The sequence below is a fragment of the Brachyhypopomus gauderio genome, chromosome 15 (assembly GCF_052324685.1).
Source record: "Brachyhypopomus gauderio isolate BG-103 chromosome 15, BGAUD_0.2, whole genome shotgun sequence".
Lineage (NCBI taxonomy): Eukaryota > Metazoa > Chordata > Actinopteri > Gymnotiformes > Hypopomidae > Brachyhypopomus > Brachyhypopomus gauderio.
The window spans coordinates 19165910-19184111 of NC_135225.1; the positions used below are offsets into that span (position 1 = coordinate 19165910).

The 18202-nt window shown below is 45.6% G+C and overlaps 2 protein-coding genes across 11 annotated transcripts in view; one reads left to right on the top strand and one right to left on the bottom strand.

Moving 5' to 3' along the window:
• Positions 1–1502: 1502 nt before the first annotated feature.
• Positions 1503–9998, top strand: lrrc73 (leucine rich repeat containing 73). 2 transcript variants are annotated; one of them, XM_076975413.1, is made up of 6 exons: positions 1503–2386; positions 2630–2790; positions 3013–3135; positions 3768–3868; positions 7860–8046; positions 8463–9998. In XM_076975413.1, exons 1-6 carry the CDS (start codon positions 2115–2117, stop codon positions 8525–8527), a joined length of 909 nt encoding a protein of 302 aa, XP_076831528.1. In that variant the 5' UTR covers positions 1503–2114; the 3' UTR covers positions 8528–9998. The 2 variants fall into 2 exon arrangements, with proteins under 2 accessions (XP_076831528.1, XP_076831529.1); XM_076975414.1 differs by having other exon boundaries at positions 2208–2386; positions 2653–2790.
• Positions 9999–13576: 3578 nt separating this feature from the next.
• tjap1 (tight junction associated protein 1 (peripheral)) overlaps positions 13577–18202 on the bottom strand; it is a 64311-nt gene continuing 59685 nt past the window's right edge. For all 9 annotated transcript variants that reach the window (XM_076975569.1, XM_076975570.1, XM_076975566.1 and 6 more), the window contains one exon: positions 13577–16498. In XM_076975569.1, the coding sequence (XP_076831684.1) occupies positions 15077–16498 (1422 nt within the window). In that variant the 3' untranslated portion in view covers positions 13577–15076. The remainder of the gene's footprint in view (positions 16499–18202) is intronic.

Genomic DNA, 18202 nt, shown 5'->3' on the forward strand with positions numbered 1-18202 from the left:
AAAGATTGGCGAGGGTGCTTTTAGCCACTATGGCCCAAAGCTCTGGAACTCTCTTCCTGAAGAGCTCAGAGACATTTCATCCCTGCACAGCTTTAAGAAGAGTCTCAAAACCTTCCTGTTTAGATCTGCTTTTAGTTAAGAAACCCTAAATCTGTTCCATTTTATTTACTTTATTCACTTTTTTATATTATTTTATCGTGTTTGTTTCCTTTTTATCTTTTATTTATTTTAATATTCTCCTTTTGTCTTCTTATCTTTGCTTCTTTTTAATGTTTATTTTATTTATTTATTCTGTAAAGCACTTTGAGTTGCATGTATGTATGAAAGGTGCTATACAAATAAAATAAAGAACAAAGAAAAGCTAGATTAGGTTTCATTTGGTACTACTAGTTATCTTGAACAGAATAGATTAAGTTATTAAATCATTTTACAGAAAGAATACAGAAATGGGTGTTTTCACAGAAGAATAAAATAATTTTAAAATCACATGAATTTTGAAATGACGAACACTTTTTAACAACTCATTTACATTAGCGAAACAGCACTGTGCGCATGCTCACAACAACTTCAAAAGCACTTTCTCCACGCGGTCAACACTTGTTGCTTAGTAATCAAAGCAAACTTCGGGCTTACATGTGGTTATTTTATTTTGCAAATTAAAAATGATTATAAAACATTTTGTTTACAATGTTAAATATGTCTATTCCTGACGTAAACAACGTTGTATGTGTTTGTTTTGGTTCCAGAAACGATCATTTGCATATTTTGGCCCTTATGCTAATAATGTCTTAAAGTTATTGAAGAAAGATTTCGTGAATATGCGTGAAACTAACTTTACCGCAGTCATATTGTGCAGTATAGAGTAATCAGTACATTTAAATTCTTGAATTGTGTTGCTGTTTTATTATGCATCTCTGAGGCAACAAAATGTGACACTATATAATGTAAAACACTGGAGAAGAGTTATTCCTACTCTGTCCTGTAGTAAGCGACACTTGTTGAAAGGGTCCACTTCTCTAGGCTAAGAGACAGCCCTTTAGCCCTGGTGTTCCCTTACGCCTGTTCGCTGTATATGAGATGCTCCCGTTTCACTGGTCGCCTCAGGGGAGACATAAAGATACCGGCCTGCAACCAGACACTCCGAACACAACTGCTAATATATCCTATCAAATTATGGACAGAAACTGTATTAGTATTGATATACAGGTATCTAAAGGCATGCAAGTCAGTTTGACAAATTATTAATCAATTAATTTATCTTTCAGGGAGGCGAAGAATCCATTCTATATTTCTTTTTTTATATATACACATGTATTTATATTAAATAAGATAGGAATATATATAACAAATGTATTTTATAGACTACTGAAGGCAACTTAGAAGATACGGCTGATCCACTTACATTACGGGGTAGGTCACGGATCCAGAAACTAGACCCAACTAATCGCACACGATCCATCACACGCTCCGCGGTAGCGGCGCTACACTTGTTACATCAGTAGCTCTTGGCTCGACCACTTTCCCTCCTGAGGAAACACGCCGAAAGCCCGCAGCACAGGCCGCCTAGAATAAATCACTCGCTGTCATCGCACAAGCGGATCACCTAAAACGCAAGGCATGGCGGTTCTTGCTGGATACCAGAACCGTTTCCCTTAGGTCGCGTTATTTACTTCTCTCGCAAATACTCGGTGACATTGAAACGGGGTGTTCATAATAACCGACACCTGCAACGGAGGCAGACGAGCGGTTATATTCGCCTCGATGCCGCAAAGCCGCATCCTCCGACCCAAAGCATGCCAAGGAATAAAAACCGTCCGTGTTCTTCACACAGGAGCGGAACCAGCCCAAGCGGAACCAGCAATGCTGGGTGTCAGTTTACATGATCGGTTTAGCTGATCATCAGAAAAAGAAAAAGAAAAAAGCTCCGTTTGTGGACGATCTTGTAATGTAATGTAATGTACTGTAATGTAATAATGTAATGTCACTCTGTCTTTGTTGCCTTGAACGAAGTTCAGCGTTACTTTGGTTATGATGGTAAAGCTGGACGTGATAATAATGCTGTTGACTTGTCCGATTAGTCCGATATTCGCGTAACTTTTATACACATTGCCGAAATGTTACCGGGCTCCATTCAGATAACTGGAGAGACACTATCCGGGGCAGAAATAAAAGATATTTGTGACAGCTTAAAGGAGAACAGCGTTAGACTCTTGTCTGTACGGGGCTGTCAGCTGTCCGATCGGGATTTCGGACGAGTGTGCCGCGGGGTTTCGGAGTCGCACTCCTTGGCACAACTCAACCTCAACCTCGGCGTGGTCTCAACCATCGGCCGGACGAAGCAGCTCGCTGATGCGCTCAAGGCCAACAGATCGATCCAGACGCTCTTGTAAGTGTTTCGATGTCCCTTATAGCTCATGTCCTAAAGGCTGTATGGCTTTGGTCGCTCGGAGTATTATGGAAAAGTTCAAGTGTATTGTAAAAACCAAAGTTGAAGGCTGTGTCTTTGTGGCTCCCACAGTTTCTGAATTCTCAAGGTCTCTTGCGCACCAAAGGACTTTATTGGACTAGTGTCCCTTCTGTATGACAGACTAAAACATGTCCTGTTGCCCTGCTTGTCTCCCCCTCACAGTCTGCATGGAACCCCTCTTTTAGACGCAGGGTTGGTCACTCTGAACACAGCGCTGTCGACCCACCCGTCTCTAGTGTCCCTGGACTTGGGAGACTGTATGCTGGGAGATGAGGCCATTCAGCTGATCTGTGGAATGTTGCCTCCAGACGGGGCCAAATCAGGTAAAGATGTCACACATGCAGGCAACCCCGGAAAAGTGAAGAGTGTTTTACAACTATTTCAGCTGTATATTGTATCAGTATAGTGAGTATTGTGAGCTGCATTGTGAACACTGCCAGAACAGACTGCAGAGTTCACACATTTTGTCATGTTTTTGAAGGGGCTGGTTCTTAAGAGGATGCTGTCTCTCCTGAGTGCGTTGACTTGTAAACGTTGTGTGGTAGGTCTCAGGGAGCTGACACTGAGTGCCAACCCAGCGATCACCACCAAAGGCTGGGCTCGACTGGCTATCGCCGTGGCCCACAGTTCTCAGCTCCGGGTCCTCAACCTAGATTACAATCCCTTAGGTGAGCATCTCTGAACAGGCCGAGCTGAAGCCAGAGCACACTTCTGTATTGATGTATTGCATTGACGTCTGGTCTTTTTAATGATTACAACACTTTATTTGCCTTTGAAAATCAGGTTAATGACAACGTACACACACAACGTCAGCTTTCTCTTTAAAATAATTGTCTGTAATCCATCTGTGCGGAGTGTACCGATGTGTACTGATGCGTACTGATGGCACGTTTAACTGTGGAAACAGCTCTGAAACAAATCGTTGGTATCAGATTATCACATTGAACTTGTTAGTGCAAGTTTCCTTTATTGACTTTATTGAAAGTGCTTGCTGGATATAAAGATAATTGTGTGGCCTCCTTTTAACACGCGTTCCATTCGGCTCGATATTGAGATGAGCAAGTAGGTCTGGTTCCCCCCGAGGACCCAGTGGGAGAGTCGTTGGCATACATCTCGTCTCCCTTCGCTTCTAAACGCGTATTGCTGATCACGGCTTTGCAGTGAATTAAATTACCACCCAAGTTGTCCAACCTGCTGGAAGACTGCAGTGGTTGCTGACAGTTTCAGGACTGCGAGGACACACCAGCGCGACATCACTTCCTGTCTCAGCTCTTCTCTTTCGTTTCCCTCGGGACCCCAGGGGACCAGATTGCTGGAATGTTGGCCGTTGCTGTGGCATCTAGCCGGACTCTGGAAGTTCTGGACTTAGAAGGAACAGAGCTCACCAATCAGTCTGCACAGGTACGGAGCACATTTAGGAAAAACTATGGAAGTAAACATGTTCGGAATAGTTTGATTCTGTTAGCTTTTGTTTGTTTGTTTATTTTTTTAAACCTTTTGCTGATACTTTTGTTCAGCTTTTTGCTAAATTCCCATGATGACCGATACGATGACTGACGTGATGACTGTCCTCCAGTGCATTTAGTGTGATGCACATCCACAAATGAAGATGTGTAAGATAAAGGTTTGCTGGACCAGAGGCTCAGGACACCCCCCCCCCCCCCCCCCTCTCATGTAGTCATTATATCTTAGACAGAGTTAGACTGTGGGCCATTTTTACTGCTTAAACACACATTATTGGATTTCTAAAAGGGCAGGAAGGTGCACCAACAACAGCTGGACTAACAGGTAGAATAAACAAAAACAAACCCAAGCACACGAGAGTAGTGGAGCCGTGGCTCACTGTGCGTTATGAGCAGAGTTTAAACTGGTTTTTACGTATAAATAGGAACAACCCCGTTCTTTAAAATGGATAGAACACGCTATAGTTTAAAGGTGAAAAACGATTTTATTTAACCCAAAAACGTTAGCCTGCTTGTTTACTGTGTCATGCAAAGAAAAAAGGTGAGCAATGCAAGTTCAGATCTTCCACCGAGCATTTACATTTATATTTACATTTACATTTAAATTTACATTTACATTTAGGACATTTAGCAGATGCTCTTATCCAGAGCGACTTACAAAGTGCTTCGCCATCTGCTCACAGAATGCATCCATAAATGGATCCAAGTAACTTAGATTTGAAGACAGGAGGCAAAATAAGTTGCGTAGCCCTGCTGGTGAGATAATTGGTTATGGTTAATACTGGTAATATGGTATGAGACATAGAAATGATATAGACACTGAAATTAAACATGGAAAGAACGTGAAGGGCCATGATGCAGGGGGCCTTTCCCAGTCTCACTGCTGTATTTGGGACAAACAGTGGTTTCCATCACGGATGGGAAACACTGTTGGATTCCAGTGATCTTTAATGGGGAAAGGATGACTGCACATACTGACAAAAGAATACTAGTTACCAGTAGGGAAATGTATTTCTGATCTTTTTTTATTTTTGGAACAGATCTAATTGTGAGTAGCAGGTGATATATAAATGGTATTATGTGTGCCATATTTTGTCAATTGTGATTTTATTTTATTTTTTACACCACAATCTAAATTTGTCCTCTGCTTTTAACCCATCTGTGCATTTAACACACACACACACACACACACACACACCAGTGATTACTAGGGGGCTGTGGTGCAGCACTAGAGCAGTTGGGGTTAGGTGCCTTGCTCAAGGGCACCTCAGTCATGGCCTCAGGTCTGGGAATCGAACCCACGACCCTCCGGTCACAAGACCAGTTCCCTAACCACCAGGCCGTGACTGCCCCCGGCATTAATTATTAACGATACAGTCCAAAGTAGGGCATCAGTCTTGTTAATGAGAGTTGTGGGCCGTACCATTATGGTGACTAAGATAATAGTGATACATGCTGTGTGTTGGCTCCAGCTCCTTATGTGCCATTTTAAGAAGGCTGTGATTACTGCACCTTAAAACCAACAAGTCGTTTTACAACCAGTTGAACTAGATTTGCAGTGTCAATATCTGAATGAGAATTTGTTAGTTGTATGTTATAGCAGTGGGTGTGTAGCTGCAAGTCCTGGAAGGCTGCAGTTATAATACATCTGTGGCAAATCATCATGGGTTGCTTTAGAAAGAAAAGAAAATACAGTGGCCCTACTGGACTAGAAGTGCTTGTTGGTGAATTATAAAAACGGGTCTTTGGGGGGGGGAAAATGCTTGTGTACAGCTGTCCACTAGGGAGCGGTGTTGCACACCTGCGGTGTTGAGTTTTACCCGGTCAATCGTGCCTAAAGCCCTATCCGGACGGGATTAGTTTCTCAGGGGGTCCTGGGGTAATTTTCTCTTTTACGGGGGATCCTCTGTGATTTTAATCCCGTCCGGAACGAGCATGTCCGTGTTTTTCTCAGACGTCCTCAGAGAAAATTACAGGCGGAATTACCTACTGTTTTTCGCTGTACTCCGTGGTCGTCTGGTAATTTTAGTCCCGTCCGGATCCACATGTCTGAGTTTATACATGCAGACATCACCTCGCGTTTAATAAAACAGCTATATGTCCACTGCCACGCACCGTAGTTACACGTTGGGCGCGCGTTTTCACGGAGATCCACGTAAAGACAGCGGCGAGCGAAAATGGATTTACTGGATTTTTAAATGGATTTATTTTATTTAATTTAACGGATTTATTTAGCTATTTACATTCATTAGCGATTTTTTATAATGTGTTTTCTGTATTGGTTTAACAAAATAGCTTAAATTAAACGGAGATCTTAAATGCTGAACTGAACAGTAGTAAAGTTAAAAAGGAATCATCAGAGTTGGCAGTGTGACATTATTAAACATGCTATCACGTGACAAGGCGATGTCATGTGACCGAGAAAGCCAAAAACTCACGGGTCCTCCTGTTTTTTCAATTGCTGTCCGGATGCAAGAGTTTTATCACTGAGTACAAGGGTGAAATATTTTTCACAGACGTCCCCCTGAAAAACTAATCCCGTCCGGATAAGTCAGAATCATTTTAATATGTTGAATAATATCTGTGCCTAATAACTGGAGATTACATTTCATTCCCAGTTAAGATTGACAGTGTTTGAATTTAGGAAATATGGGCTTGCTAGCAATGGTGCATCTACAATTTTAACTGCAGATAGGACTTTCAATTTAAATGTATTATTATATAAGTATGTATGTATGTTTTAAGAGTAGTGTGTATATAGTTACTTTGCTTAAATGAGCAATTTGTGCTTAAAAAATCAGGGTTGTATTTTTCATGTTCTTGTTAGGCAAAATCTTTTCCAGGATCATTTTGACAAGGACTTTATACATGCAGTTTTTAAAAACAGCCCTAAATGGCTAGCATCATCTAAACTGTCAGTGTCCTGAATTATGTTGGTTTCATTTGACTCCACTGGGCAGACAAATATGAGGAATTCAGTGAACATTATCCCAACATCCCAGGCCGAGAAAGAAGTGGAGTTGGTTTTTCCAGAGTACTGATAGCACGGACCTAATAAATAAGAGTTATTGACCTGGGGTGAGTTTCCCAAAACGTTCTTAGCGCTAAGTACTTCGTAACCGCGCTAAGAACGTTTTGGGAAACTCACCCCTGAACAATCATTTAAACCAGATCCAAAAGCAACCAAAAATGTTGGATATCTATTCAGTATGTGCTTTCATATATTGAAAGACGGATATTATTTAGATATCTTATGATAGAATGTGATAGAAGGGTGTCGGCTAGAATGAAAGGAAAGATCTATAGGACAGTAGTGAGACCTGCTATGTTGTATGGACTGGAGACAGTGGCACTGACAAAGAGACAGGTGAGGGAGATGGAGGTGTCTGAGATGAAGATGTCGAGATTCTCATTTGGAGTGACGAGGAAGGATAGGATCAGAAATGAGTTTATTAGAGGATCAGCACATGTAGCATGTTTTGGAGATAAAGTAAGAGAAGCGAGATTGAGATGGTTTGGACAAGTACAGAGGAGGGAGGAGAGGTATATTGGTAGGAGGGTCTTGAGGATGGAACTTCCAGGCAAGAGGAGGAGAGGTAGAACTAAGAGGAGGTTTATGGATGCAGTGGTAGAGGATATGAGAGTGGCTGGTGTATCAGTGGAGGACACTCAGGACAGGGCCAGATGGAGGAGTTTGATCCACTGTGGTGACCCCTGAAAGGGAATAGCCGAAAGAAGAAGAAGACGAAGCTCTCTACAAATCCTGCCTTCCCCATTTTCATTAAGGTGAAGTGAGGTTAGTTCAGTGCCATATGAGAATCAGGCTGTTCCCTAAACTTTCAGTTCACCACATCCTCAAATCTCTCTCCCATTTCTACATCTTTGACTGTAAACACGTCTGTGTGTGTGTTTCTCGCCCGTTCCCTCAGGTCTTTCTGGACATGGTGGAGAACTACCCCACCTGTCTGCGCGTGCTCGTACTGGCTGAGAACGCCATCAGCCCTGAGCTTCAGCAGCAGATCTCTGACCTGCTCTCCGAGGGCGAGGAAGACGAGGAGAAGGAGGCAGAGGCCCACGCCGGCTACCGGGAGAAGCCCGCCTGGCTTGCCCACAGCAGTAAGGGTTGATCCGCTCACATGACTCCGCCCCTCGACCCCACCCCCACCCGAGTTAGGCTCTCGAACATCCCCTGCACTTCAGAGACTTCCAAAGGGGCCACCGTTCGACTCCAAAGCACACACACATGCTGGTATTTAGAGTAATACAGGGTCATATGTAGCTTTTCTTGTGCAATATCAGGACAGATATGTTTTCACATTAGAGTGTCGATGCAGTATAGAGGCCAATATATGGATCAAGAATTTAAGTGTACCTGATAAATGAGAAAAAAGACAAAAAAAAAAACTAAGTAAATATCAAGACCACTAGCATACATTCCAGTAGGAGGATAAGCAGTGCTGCAGAAGCCCTTTGCTGTTTTCTTTAGAATAGCAGGTATCAGAACCTTTACCCGATGTCTCTGACCCTTCCAGACTCGGAGATGGTCCTGATGACGTCAGGACTGGGTGAATGCTTTTTGGCAGAGACAAAGATGTGATAACTGGAGCTGCCTTTTTAAGTTTTACACCCCACGCCCATCGCTGCCAGGCCACCTGTCAGCAGGCAACCACTCGTACCGCATGACATGTAGCACTTAGCAGTAGACTGTTTTGAAGCTGGCGCACGCACACACGCTCTCTCTCTCTCTCTCACACACACACACACACACATATATACACACACAAACCCTCAACCACCAAGTGACTTATGTTCAGCAGTGAATTATTTATTTTCCAGATGTACAGTCTATTTATAAACAACTATTTAAGCAACCACAATATACTCTTGATTAGTTCAGCTAAGTAGGGTTGTTGTGATGGCCTGATGTTTAAATAAATCGATTTACATGTTTCTAGTGCTTTGTGGTGTTGAAAAACATGTCTAGTGAACATTTTACGATGTACATGAAGATGCACTAGTAAATCTCCGTTTGAGAGGAAGTCCTGTAGTAGACGTTTGTCATTATTGCGCCAACGTGCTCGGCTCATTCACAAGGTCTCCGTGAGGTCTCACTTTTTGCTCAGGTGCGGCTGCCTTCGTTTGCCTGATACAGCTGAGCATGGACAACACTGATGCTATTGGCAATTCAGTGTCTTCCCACCAAAGCTTCCCACCAAACAGTTGTTGCGCAAAGCTGTTTAATCAGATTGTGGCCCCGTGTTCACACCCCTGGGCATTTGCGCGTTTCGAGTCTACCTCGTTCCCTCAGCGGAGCTCTTCAGCATTATGAAACGCTGCGATAAAAAGAGATGAAGGCCAAACCATGAAGTCACAGGGGAATTGTTTGATTTTAAGGGACCGAGAAAACCCAGCATTTGGCCGACCTCGCCCTCTCGGGTAACGGCCGCGCCCTCGGTGGGCACCGTCGGTACCGTGTTCAAACCCGGGCGTAAGCCTGCAGCGTCTCCCTCTCACCCGCCCATCCGTGTCGGTGTTGCAGCCCAGCGGCTCTGCTGTTCGCCAAAGTACGGTACCGAGGATCAGAAACGGAACAGACAGCGCTGCGGGCTAAACACCAGCCCTGCTGATAGACCGGCCTTTTCGCTAAGCAGATGCCAGAGAGGCCAAATAACACCGGAGGAAAGAGTCTTCTATAATGAATGGACGTGTTGTGATCAATCTCCCGCGTTGCTAAGTGACTGAGACAAATGAAGGCGATGTGGTGATGTAATGAATCCGCCACCCACTACTCCACCAGCAACAGGAGGCGTGAGCCATGTGGGAAAAGTACCATTAAGACTCCTTTACTCCAGTCCTTGTGAACGCACACAAACAGTGCGCTATGGTGGGCAGACTAGCATAAAATCATCATTGAGTAGAATATTGACATAATTAGAAGTATTAAAAAAAAACAGCTCAAGCACAGAGTTGAGTTTGCTTTGCAAGATAATAGTGTGATTGGTGTGTATTCCGGGTTGTTATGTGTTCTCTTTTCATACATTTTCCAAAATAAAATAGCTTGGAAATGAGAGGCGTCAAAGCAGTCTTGTGTTCCATCAGCAGAGCATGATCACGTGAACACACACACACAAGTTTGTATTACATTTGTGATTAAACAAATGTAATTTTAATAAGCATTACTTTGCCAAGTTTCCCCTTTGATTTGAAATTAGGATAACTTCACTTCCGCACTTGTGATCGAGTTGTTTTAACTAGAAGATCAGATCTACTGTAAGAAAAAGGAAGAAAAGTTTTTGAAAATAAATACACTTTTCAGTAAGGCATTGTGGCTTCTAGTGAACGCTACATGCAAAATGCAGACCGATTCATTTTTTAGGTCTGGTGCAGCCATCTTCTTTGCAGCTAACCGAAATGGGAAGTAAACTTAATTATAGGCCCATTTGACCTCTTAGTCAGAGAGCAGCGTCACGGGGCAGCAAGGGTGTTGCACTTGCAGAAATCTAATCTGGGCTGCCAACGAAACTGAAGCACTGCGAAGAATGTTAATTACCTGCATGGTTTTTCCTCAGGGTTTCAACATTTAACTCCAGTGCCTACCAAAGTTATAGTAACAGCTTTACTAAATTTCGCCATTATCTAGAAAAATCAGGCTTTATATATAGTCTCCATAAAGTAAAGTTTGTTTGTTTGTGTGTGCATGTATGTATGTATGTGTGTATATATATATATATATATATATATATATATATATATATATATATATATATATGCTAGATTTTCTAATTAGCAATCCAGGTAAAATTAGTGGAATCAACACAATCCAGGAAGCCTGAGCAAAATCCTGGTGAGGACTTTTAATCGTGGCACCTGGAATTGACAGCACTAATATATATATATATATATAATTATTTTGAACGAGTGTAGTTAGTGACAATAGTCATCTATAATAAGCATGTTTAAATTAATGCAATAATTTGACTACACGAATAGCAGTGCTGAGGTATGAACTATTGGTTTGCTCTCAGGATAACGCCCGAAAGCGGCTCAAGCAATCTCACCACCAGGAGGCGCCATTCCTTATATTACAACAAGCGCTCCTGTCCTTGTGGCCATAGAGAATACCCAACATGTGGCGAGATGCATCAGAAATGAAACTCAAGTCTTATCGGTATGAATTAATAATGTCAACACAGTGTAAAGAGTCGAATTATACGTTTAAAATAGTTTTATTTGCTTTAAAATATACATCAGTTTACAAATTGAGAAAATAATTAGTTAACAGTCTTTTTCTGTAGATTTTTTTTCTTTTTAGGTAATTTTTTTACAAGAAGAAACAAGAGGCCATCACACATCGTGTCGCTACATGACCATGAAAAGCTTTAGCCGCTCAAGTGCGATTCAAATGAAATCCTACGAAACGCACGCAGTACACGAGGACACAGCTGGGGGGAAAACACACACTTCGATTAAGTTAAAAGAAGAAGCACCGTATCGCTACAGTAGACTGCTGAGACAGGTATGGGGGGTGTGTGTGTGTACGCCAAAAAAAGGAACGTGGACGGCCGCGTTTTTACAGTGACAAACCACGTAACCAAATACTAGATGTACTGACATGTGCCCGAGTCATTTAACGGCAGCGTGTGTTGTGTTACATTCCTAAATTTGCACCATTAAATCCATAATCAGATTAAAGGGCCCCTCTATGTGCTGGAGGGACTTGCCAATGCAAACTACAAAGTTTTAGAACACAAGGACAAATATGAATTGCAAATGACCACCAACACTGAAGGAAATGATTACAATCATGTTATTCTGGACATCTGTGTAAATGGGAGGGGACACATCTTTAGCTATTTAACCATTTTTACATTTACATAATAGCTTCCCACTAGAACTTTTGAAGGTTAAAACAGGCCTCGTTTGGGACAACAGATCGAAATAAAGACAAAAAAAAAATTAAGTGAAACGGAATTAAACCTGAAATGCATATTCCAGTATTTTTTTTTTATCTTTCTCTGCTGACACATTAACATGAGTGTACATCTCCAATATTTGACCTTTTAAATCAGTGTAATTTGATTTATAAGGGCATATGAACATGTACACACACACACACAGTCTCACACACGTAAAATGCAGGATGCACTGAATACAGTGTATTGAAGGTTAAAAGGAGAATAATCTTAATATGCTGCTGTCTCACTGGTGTGCTTAAAAAAAACACATTTCTGACATTTAATTAATGTTTTCCCTTCCCTCATATTTCTGTCAACGTTTGCTGGCCTTGCGCGAGGCACCCGGAGGAGGTCACCTTGGATCAAAGTGAACCGTCAGTCACCGAGCAGCTCGACCGCAGTCGTAATGGGGAGTCATTAAAGTTGCAGTGCAGCAGATGTAAAAGTCTATTTATGCGTGCAGAGTCGGACATTCCACTGTCTCTCCATCTGATGAGGTCATGAAATATTTAAGGACGTCCGTTTCCATGCGTGAGACCCTGACAGAGTCCTCAGTCTCCCTCGACTTTAACCAGCACCCAGCTATTTTTAAACATGACAAAACATTAATTATTCAGGACATGGGGATGGGGGGGGCTTACAGTTCTCATTATGGACTGTTACAGTTACATGGGGGGGGGGGGGGGGGGGCACACCAGGGATAGAGCGAAAAAAAAAAGGAAGAGAGGGAAGAAAAAAAAAAAAGAGTGCCCCCCCCACACAATCTGTACATCTCTACAGAGGAAAATGGAACTGAATTATTGAAGGCAGAGGTGAGAATTCATGCGGTAACTATTATGGACTAGCCGATCCCCTGCAGCCTTCAGACTAGAAATGTATATTCTATTACAACGACTGATATGTCGTACACTGGCAAGGCTATGAATCGTGGGTACACGACGACACATGGCACTTAACCTGAAGTTAGATACTGCAGAGTTATGCAGTGAGTAAGCACGTGTGTTGTTCGACATTGAACACTGACTGAAAAATGAAACACGGAAGGGGGGTGGGTTTCATGGTCTTGACACATCTACTGATTTGCGTTATTAAACGGAACAAATCTACATCTGAATGTAAATTAAAACACCACGGATTTGAAAAAAGCAACACGCACAGTGTTCGGACCACCTCTGGAATACAAGACGTCAACAGATGTACGAGATGAATAGTCCTCGCGTCTCTTCTGAGGCTTCTGTCTGGAGACAAACGCAAGCATCTTAAAATGTTCCTCAACAAACCTCAACCAGATTATGGTTTGAAAGACGTGACCAATTCAGATCGTTGTCCAAAAGGAAACTGGCCACACCAACCCATCATCAACCCAAGATCAGGATATCAGACGCATTATAAATGCATCATTTGATGTCTTATAAAACTCAACAAGACATCCAATTCTTAGTCAATAAACAACCCCCCCCCCCAAAAAAAAAAAAAAAAAACACAAAAACCACATGCACCTGCACATACAAACAAAATCATGATGCATTACGATTACACCCCCTACATAGAAGTAAACATGGTTGTGACAAAAGGAACTACATTTACCATGAGCGAATAATGGCTTTCAGTACAATCTGGGCCAACATCAAACTTAACCAAAGAATGAGGTTTTGTTACTACCCCCAAAGACATAATGGACAGCTGATTGGTGAGCGCAAGTCTTTATTGGTTTGTGGGTCAGAGTAGAGAAGGGAGGGTTACTGTCACCTTAAGAAATGGAGATTCAGTAACAACAGGCAGAACCTACAGTTCAGTTCAGCTGTAAATACATTTACTATGTGCATAGTTCCATGTAAATGCTATTAGAGAATACAGCCTCCTCCGACTATATCGACTGCAGCTTAGAGAACCCATTAATACCCCCGTAGCTGGCCGCTGCCGTGAACGGTGTGTCTAACTGAAGAGAACGGCTGTTACAGACACTACTCAGTACCGAGTTCTGAACGCACGACTGAAGCCACCAAGGCTGAACGAAGCCAGTTTTAATGACAAAACTTGTCGTTAAAGTTGTCTACCTAAATTAATTTCTGAAAACTTCTAATCTAAATGAAGTTTGTGTGTATTCTTTTGTTTAGCTATGGGCTTCTAAACCACCTTTGATTTAAATGCTCACCATGCTGAGGGAGTTCAAATAAACTAAAAAGAAAACTAATAAAATATTTCACTCTAATCAGCAAAAACTAAATAAATACAGACAGAGCACAAAATATTTCTTTTAAAACTTAAATCTCTGGCTTAAATATCAGTAGTCAAATGAAACAGCATCAAAGTAAATTTATGAAATGAATCAGAATATTTGATGATGGAACAAAACTAACATCGAAACAAAAATAAACAAAATCCATAGCCAAATCACTCTTAAAAAAAAAAAAATCCAACTTTTAGTCAGCCCAAGAATTACAGTGCTAGATCAACAGAGATGGTGAGAATGAAGAAAATGCAGTGGAAAAGGTTCTTTTCAGTTCGGTGTGGGCTAGAAGCTGACGTAGAGGCTGAGCAGAGGAACCCTCTCCGTCAGTAAAAGGGTTAGGCACTGTAAGATGAGACGATCCCTAAGATTCTGCGAAACCTGCACCATCGTTTCCCACGCCACAGCGCTGGAACGCCCTTCCTGGAGAGAGAAGGCTCTCGCCGGTAAACCCCAGAGCAGGGGAGGAAGTCCTTGCCTCCATCTTGTGTGCCACTCCAGATTCTAACAGGACTACGGCAACAAGTGACTGTGTTCCATCTGGACGGCCCCATTACAACACACGGGCCACACGTGGAGGTGTCTATATGGCTATATCCTGTGGTTTACTTCTCATTTACAACACTGCGGGACATTCAGCATCTCTTGCAGCGTGTTGGAACAGGACCGTTGTCACTCAGACATTCTCGAAGGACACCTGAAGCACCGTTTCGCTGACGTGGGACGTTTCGGGTTCAACGTCTTAAAACGGTGACTTGTTCTACGTAAATACGGTCCTGAAGTAAACTTCTCACCTCTAATGGGTGGCTGAGGAGTTACAGTAATGACTCGGCAAAAGCAAAAGCAGGAGAGGGCCGTCTGCGTAGAGCCGAGTGGTCCCCCGTCCCGACCCGAGATTCGTGATGGCCGGTGATGAGAAGATCGCTGCAGGTTTACAGGAGGGAGGGGCCAGTGTGCGAGCTCAGTCCAGAAGGTTCCCGTGCTCTTGCGCTCTGGTAAGGCTGTCTTTGCGGTGCAGGTGGTGGACGCCCATACGTTTGGGGCTCTTCTGCGGCCGGGCGGAGCCTTCCGGGGGCTGGTGCCGGTGGGGAGGGGGCTGGTCCGCGCACTCCTCCAGGACCCTGGAGCCCATGACGGGAAAGTCCCTCGGCAGGACGTCCCGCTCCTCGGCCGAGCTGCCGGCCGACGCAGCGTCTTCGGTGGACTCTTGCTGCTCGGGGACGGCCCGCGCGTCCGGACCGGCGCCGCGATCCCCGTCGAGCGCCAACAGCAGATGCTCGCCCTCCTCCTGGGAGAAGTCGGCGCCGTACTGGCCCCGCTTGGCCCGCAGCTCGGCCACGCTGCTGGTGTCCGTGTCCAGGCTGGACTCCCTGCTGGCCGTCCAGCTGTGGGCGGAGGAGCCGTCCTCGCCGTCCGAGTAGGCGCCCCGGGCCGGCCCGGTACCGCCCGCTCCTCCGCGGCCGCCCCTCTGCAGCTCCTTGGCGGTCTCGCTGCTGAAGGACGTGCGGTTGAGCAGGACGCCCTCGGAGGACGGCGCCGTCTTCTCCACAAACATGCGCTGCCAGTTGGCGAGCAGGTCCTCTTCGGAGCTGCCCGAGCTGGTGAAGGCGCTGGGCGGCTGGGGCGGGCTGCTGAAAGGGCTGGACCGGCTGGACGGGGGGTCGGGGGCGTCGGGCCGGTGGGGCGGGCGCGTGGGCGGCGCGGGGCCCCCGCCCGAGGACGAAGAGGCCCGGGAGCACCAGCCCCCGTCGGACGTGGCCGGGCTGCTGGGGACGGTGCGTTGGCGCTCGCCGCTACCTCCCTCCTCCTCGCTCTGCACCAGGCTGAGGGAGATGGCCTGGCGCGTGGCGTAGGTGCAGTTCGGAAGCGGGCTGTTCTTGGGGATCTTCACCTTGTCGTCGGAGGAGAACTCGATCACCTTGCGGCCGGGGTAGAGGGGATGCGGCGGGGGAGGGGCGGGGTAGGGGTTCAGCTTCTCGAAGGAGGGAGCGGCCGCCGAGGGCGCGTCATCGCCGCCCGCCGTCACGTCCGGGCCGGCCGGGCCGCGGCAGGCGCCGTTGAGGTGCTGCGGGTCGGAAGAGCCACCGCCCCGCCGGGCGTGGCCCGGCCCGCCGTTCTCGTTCTGGGGGCCGGTCATGTCCACGTGGACGAACACGTCCTCGGCCACCGGCCGCCCGGCACTACTGCTGGACTGGGCAGAGTTCAGCACCAGCGGCTCGGGCTTCTCCAGCACACGGGCGATGACGGAGGTGGGCACCACGTCGGCGGGCGTCAGGCTGAGCGTGTCGGGCTCCTGCCCCTGGGCTCCCACGGCATTCTGGGTCGTGTCAGGTAGACTCGTGCTCATGTGCTTATTCACCATCTCCTGCAGCTCATACGGCAACTGGAGCATTATGGGGGAAAAAAAACAAACCTGCTTGTAAAGTGAGAACTCAACCTTACACCTTGATCTAATTCATTTACACACTTGTAAAACCTTTTCCAAATGATGCGACCACCCAATGCGAGATCTCTACCTCGTTATGGAGCATGACCGGTCACTAGCGGTGGAGCACTGAGATTTCTTGTGCTTTTAAACATATCTTATCTACTTCACGTGGTTGTTCTTGGGGAAGCTGCTCAAAGTTGTGGAATAAATCAGGAATAAATCTTATAAATCGCATCCTCAAAAGACCATCTGCACGTAGCTCATTACAAGACCTCTCATCAACATGAACCATAAATGAGCACTATTACAGAGATGTCTTCTTTTCAAAAATACAGAGGGATGGGAAATCGAGGCACATGTGAGTATCGATGGGGAGCACGCCGTCCTTTCTGACCCCTTCAGCCGCAAGCCAGCAGCTACCGGGCCGTGTGGCTACGCGCTTCTGTGTTGGTGCTTCTCGAGACGTGAACGGGCTGGTGGACGTGACTCATCTCCTGCGCTGTGAAGGCTATCTGAACCTCCATCAGGAGGAGGAGGAGGAGATGGGTGGCAAGAACCTTTTATTCAAAAGCACCCACCTCCTCCGAGACAGCATGGAAGATGGGCTAATGAAAAGAGTGAAGAAGGAACGAGAGAGAGAGAGAGAGATAGAGGGAGAGAGACAGACAGAGATATAGAGACAGGGACAGACAGAAACAGAGAGAGCGAGAGAGAGATACAGGGTAAAAGGAGAAAGCAACACAGACATCTCAGGTTTTCATTTCGTGCTGTTGCCTTGACTGAATGAATCTTGGCAGACATATTGATTCATGGAAAATGAAGAGGGTAGAATCCTGCCCTGCCCAGACCGGCTTAGCCGATGTGCTAACGATCCGAGCGAGTGTGTTGCTGTGTGTGTGTGTGTGTGTGTGTGTGTGTGTGTGTGTGTGTGTGTGTGTGTGTGTGTGTGTGAGACAGATGGGACGCTCCAGGCAACACTCCTGCTTGTGACCTCTGGTCCGGGTCACAGATCTGCACAGCAAACCCTGCGCTCTACTTTCCCATGCTCACGTGTATGTCACGTGTGACAGCAGCGACGTGGCCAGCAGGTTGTGACCCTGCTGTCACGCGCTGTCGTTTCCCCTGCGAAAGAACAAACAAACAAACAAACAAAAAAACCAGTGGAATCGTTGGGACGGGGCAGCAAAGATCCGGGATCTCCGGGGGCGTCGCGGATCAAGGGCTCTCAGTAACCCACGGAAACAGGGCGACCATCACCCGTCCTGCTCCTCGTGAGAACGTCACGCATCTCCCAGCCGCTAACGTACGCACGGGCCTCTCCACATCCGGCGTAACCATGGTTATCGGCTTTTCAATTCACCCATCCTTTGTCTGCCTCCGCCTGGGTCACGGTTTTCTTGTTTTTGTTTCCCTCGTGGCCTTCCGAAGGCGGGGGAGGGGAGGAGGGGGTTCCTCCAGCAGCGGACAGTGACCGCACGCAGACGCCACTACTGCCCGACTACACCTGCATTGAGGTGAGGGCTAAATATAGCGCGTCATTAAACCTGTGATCTTCTCCCAAGAGAGGCAACACACTAACCGCCACTTTCCCAAAGCCTGACGGGAAGGGAATATCTCCATCTAGGCAAGGATGCACACGCTACAGTTCCTCGCCACGAT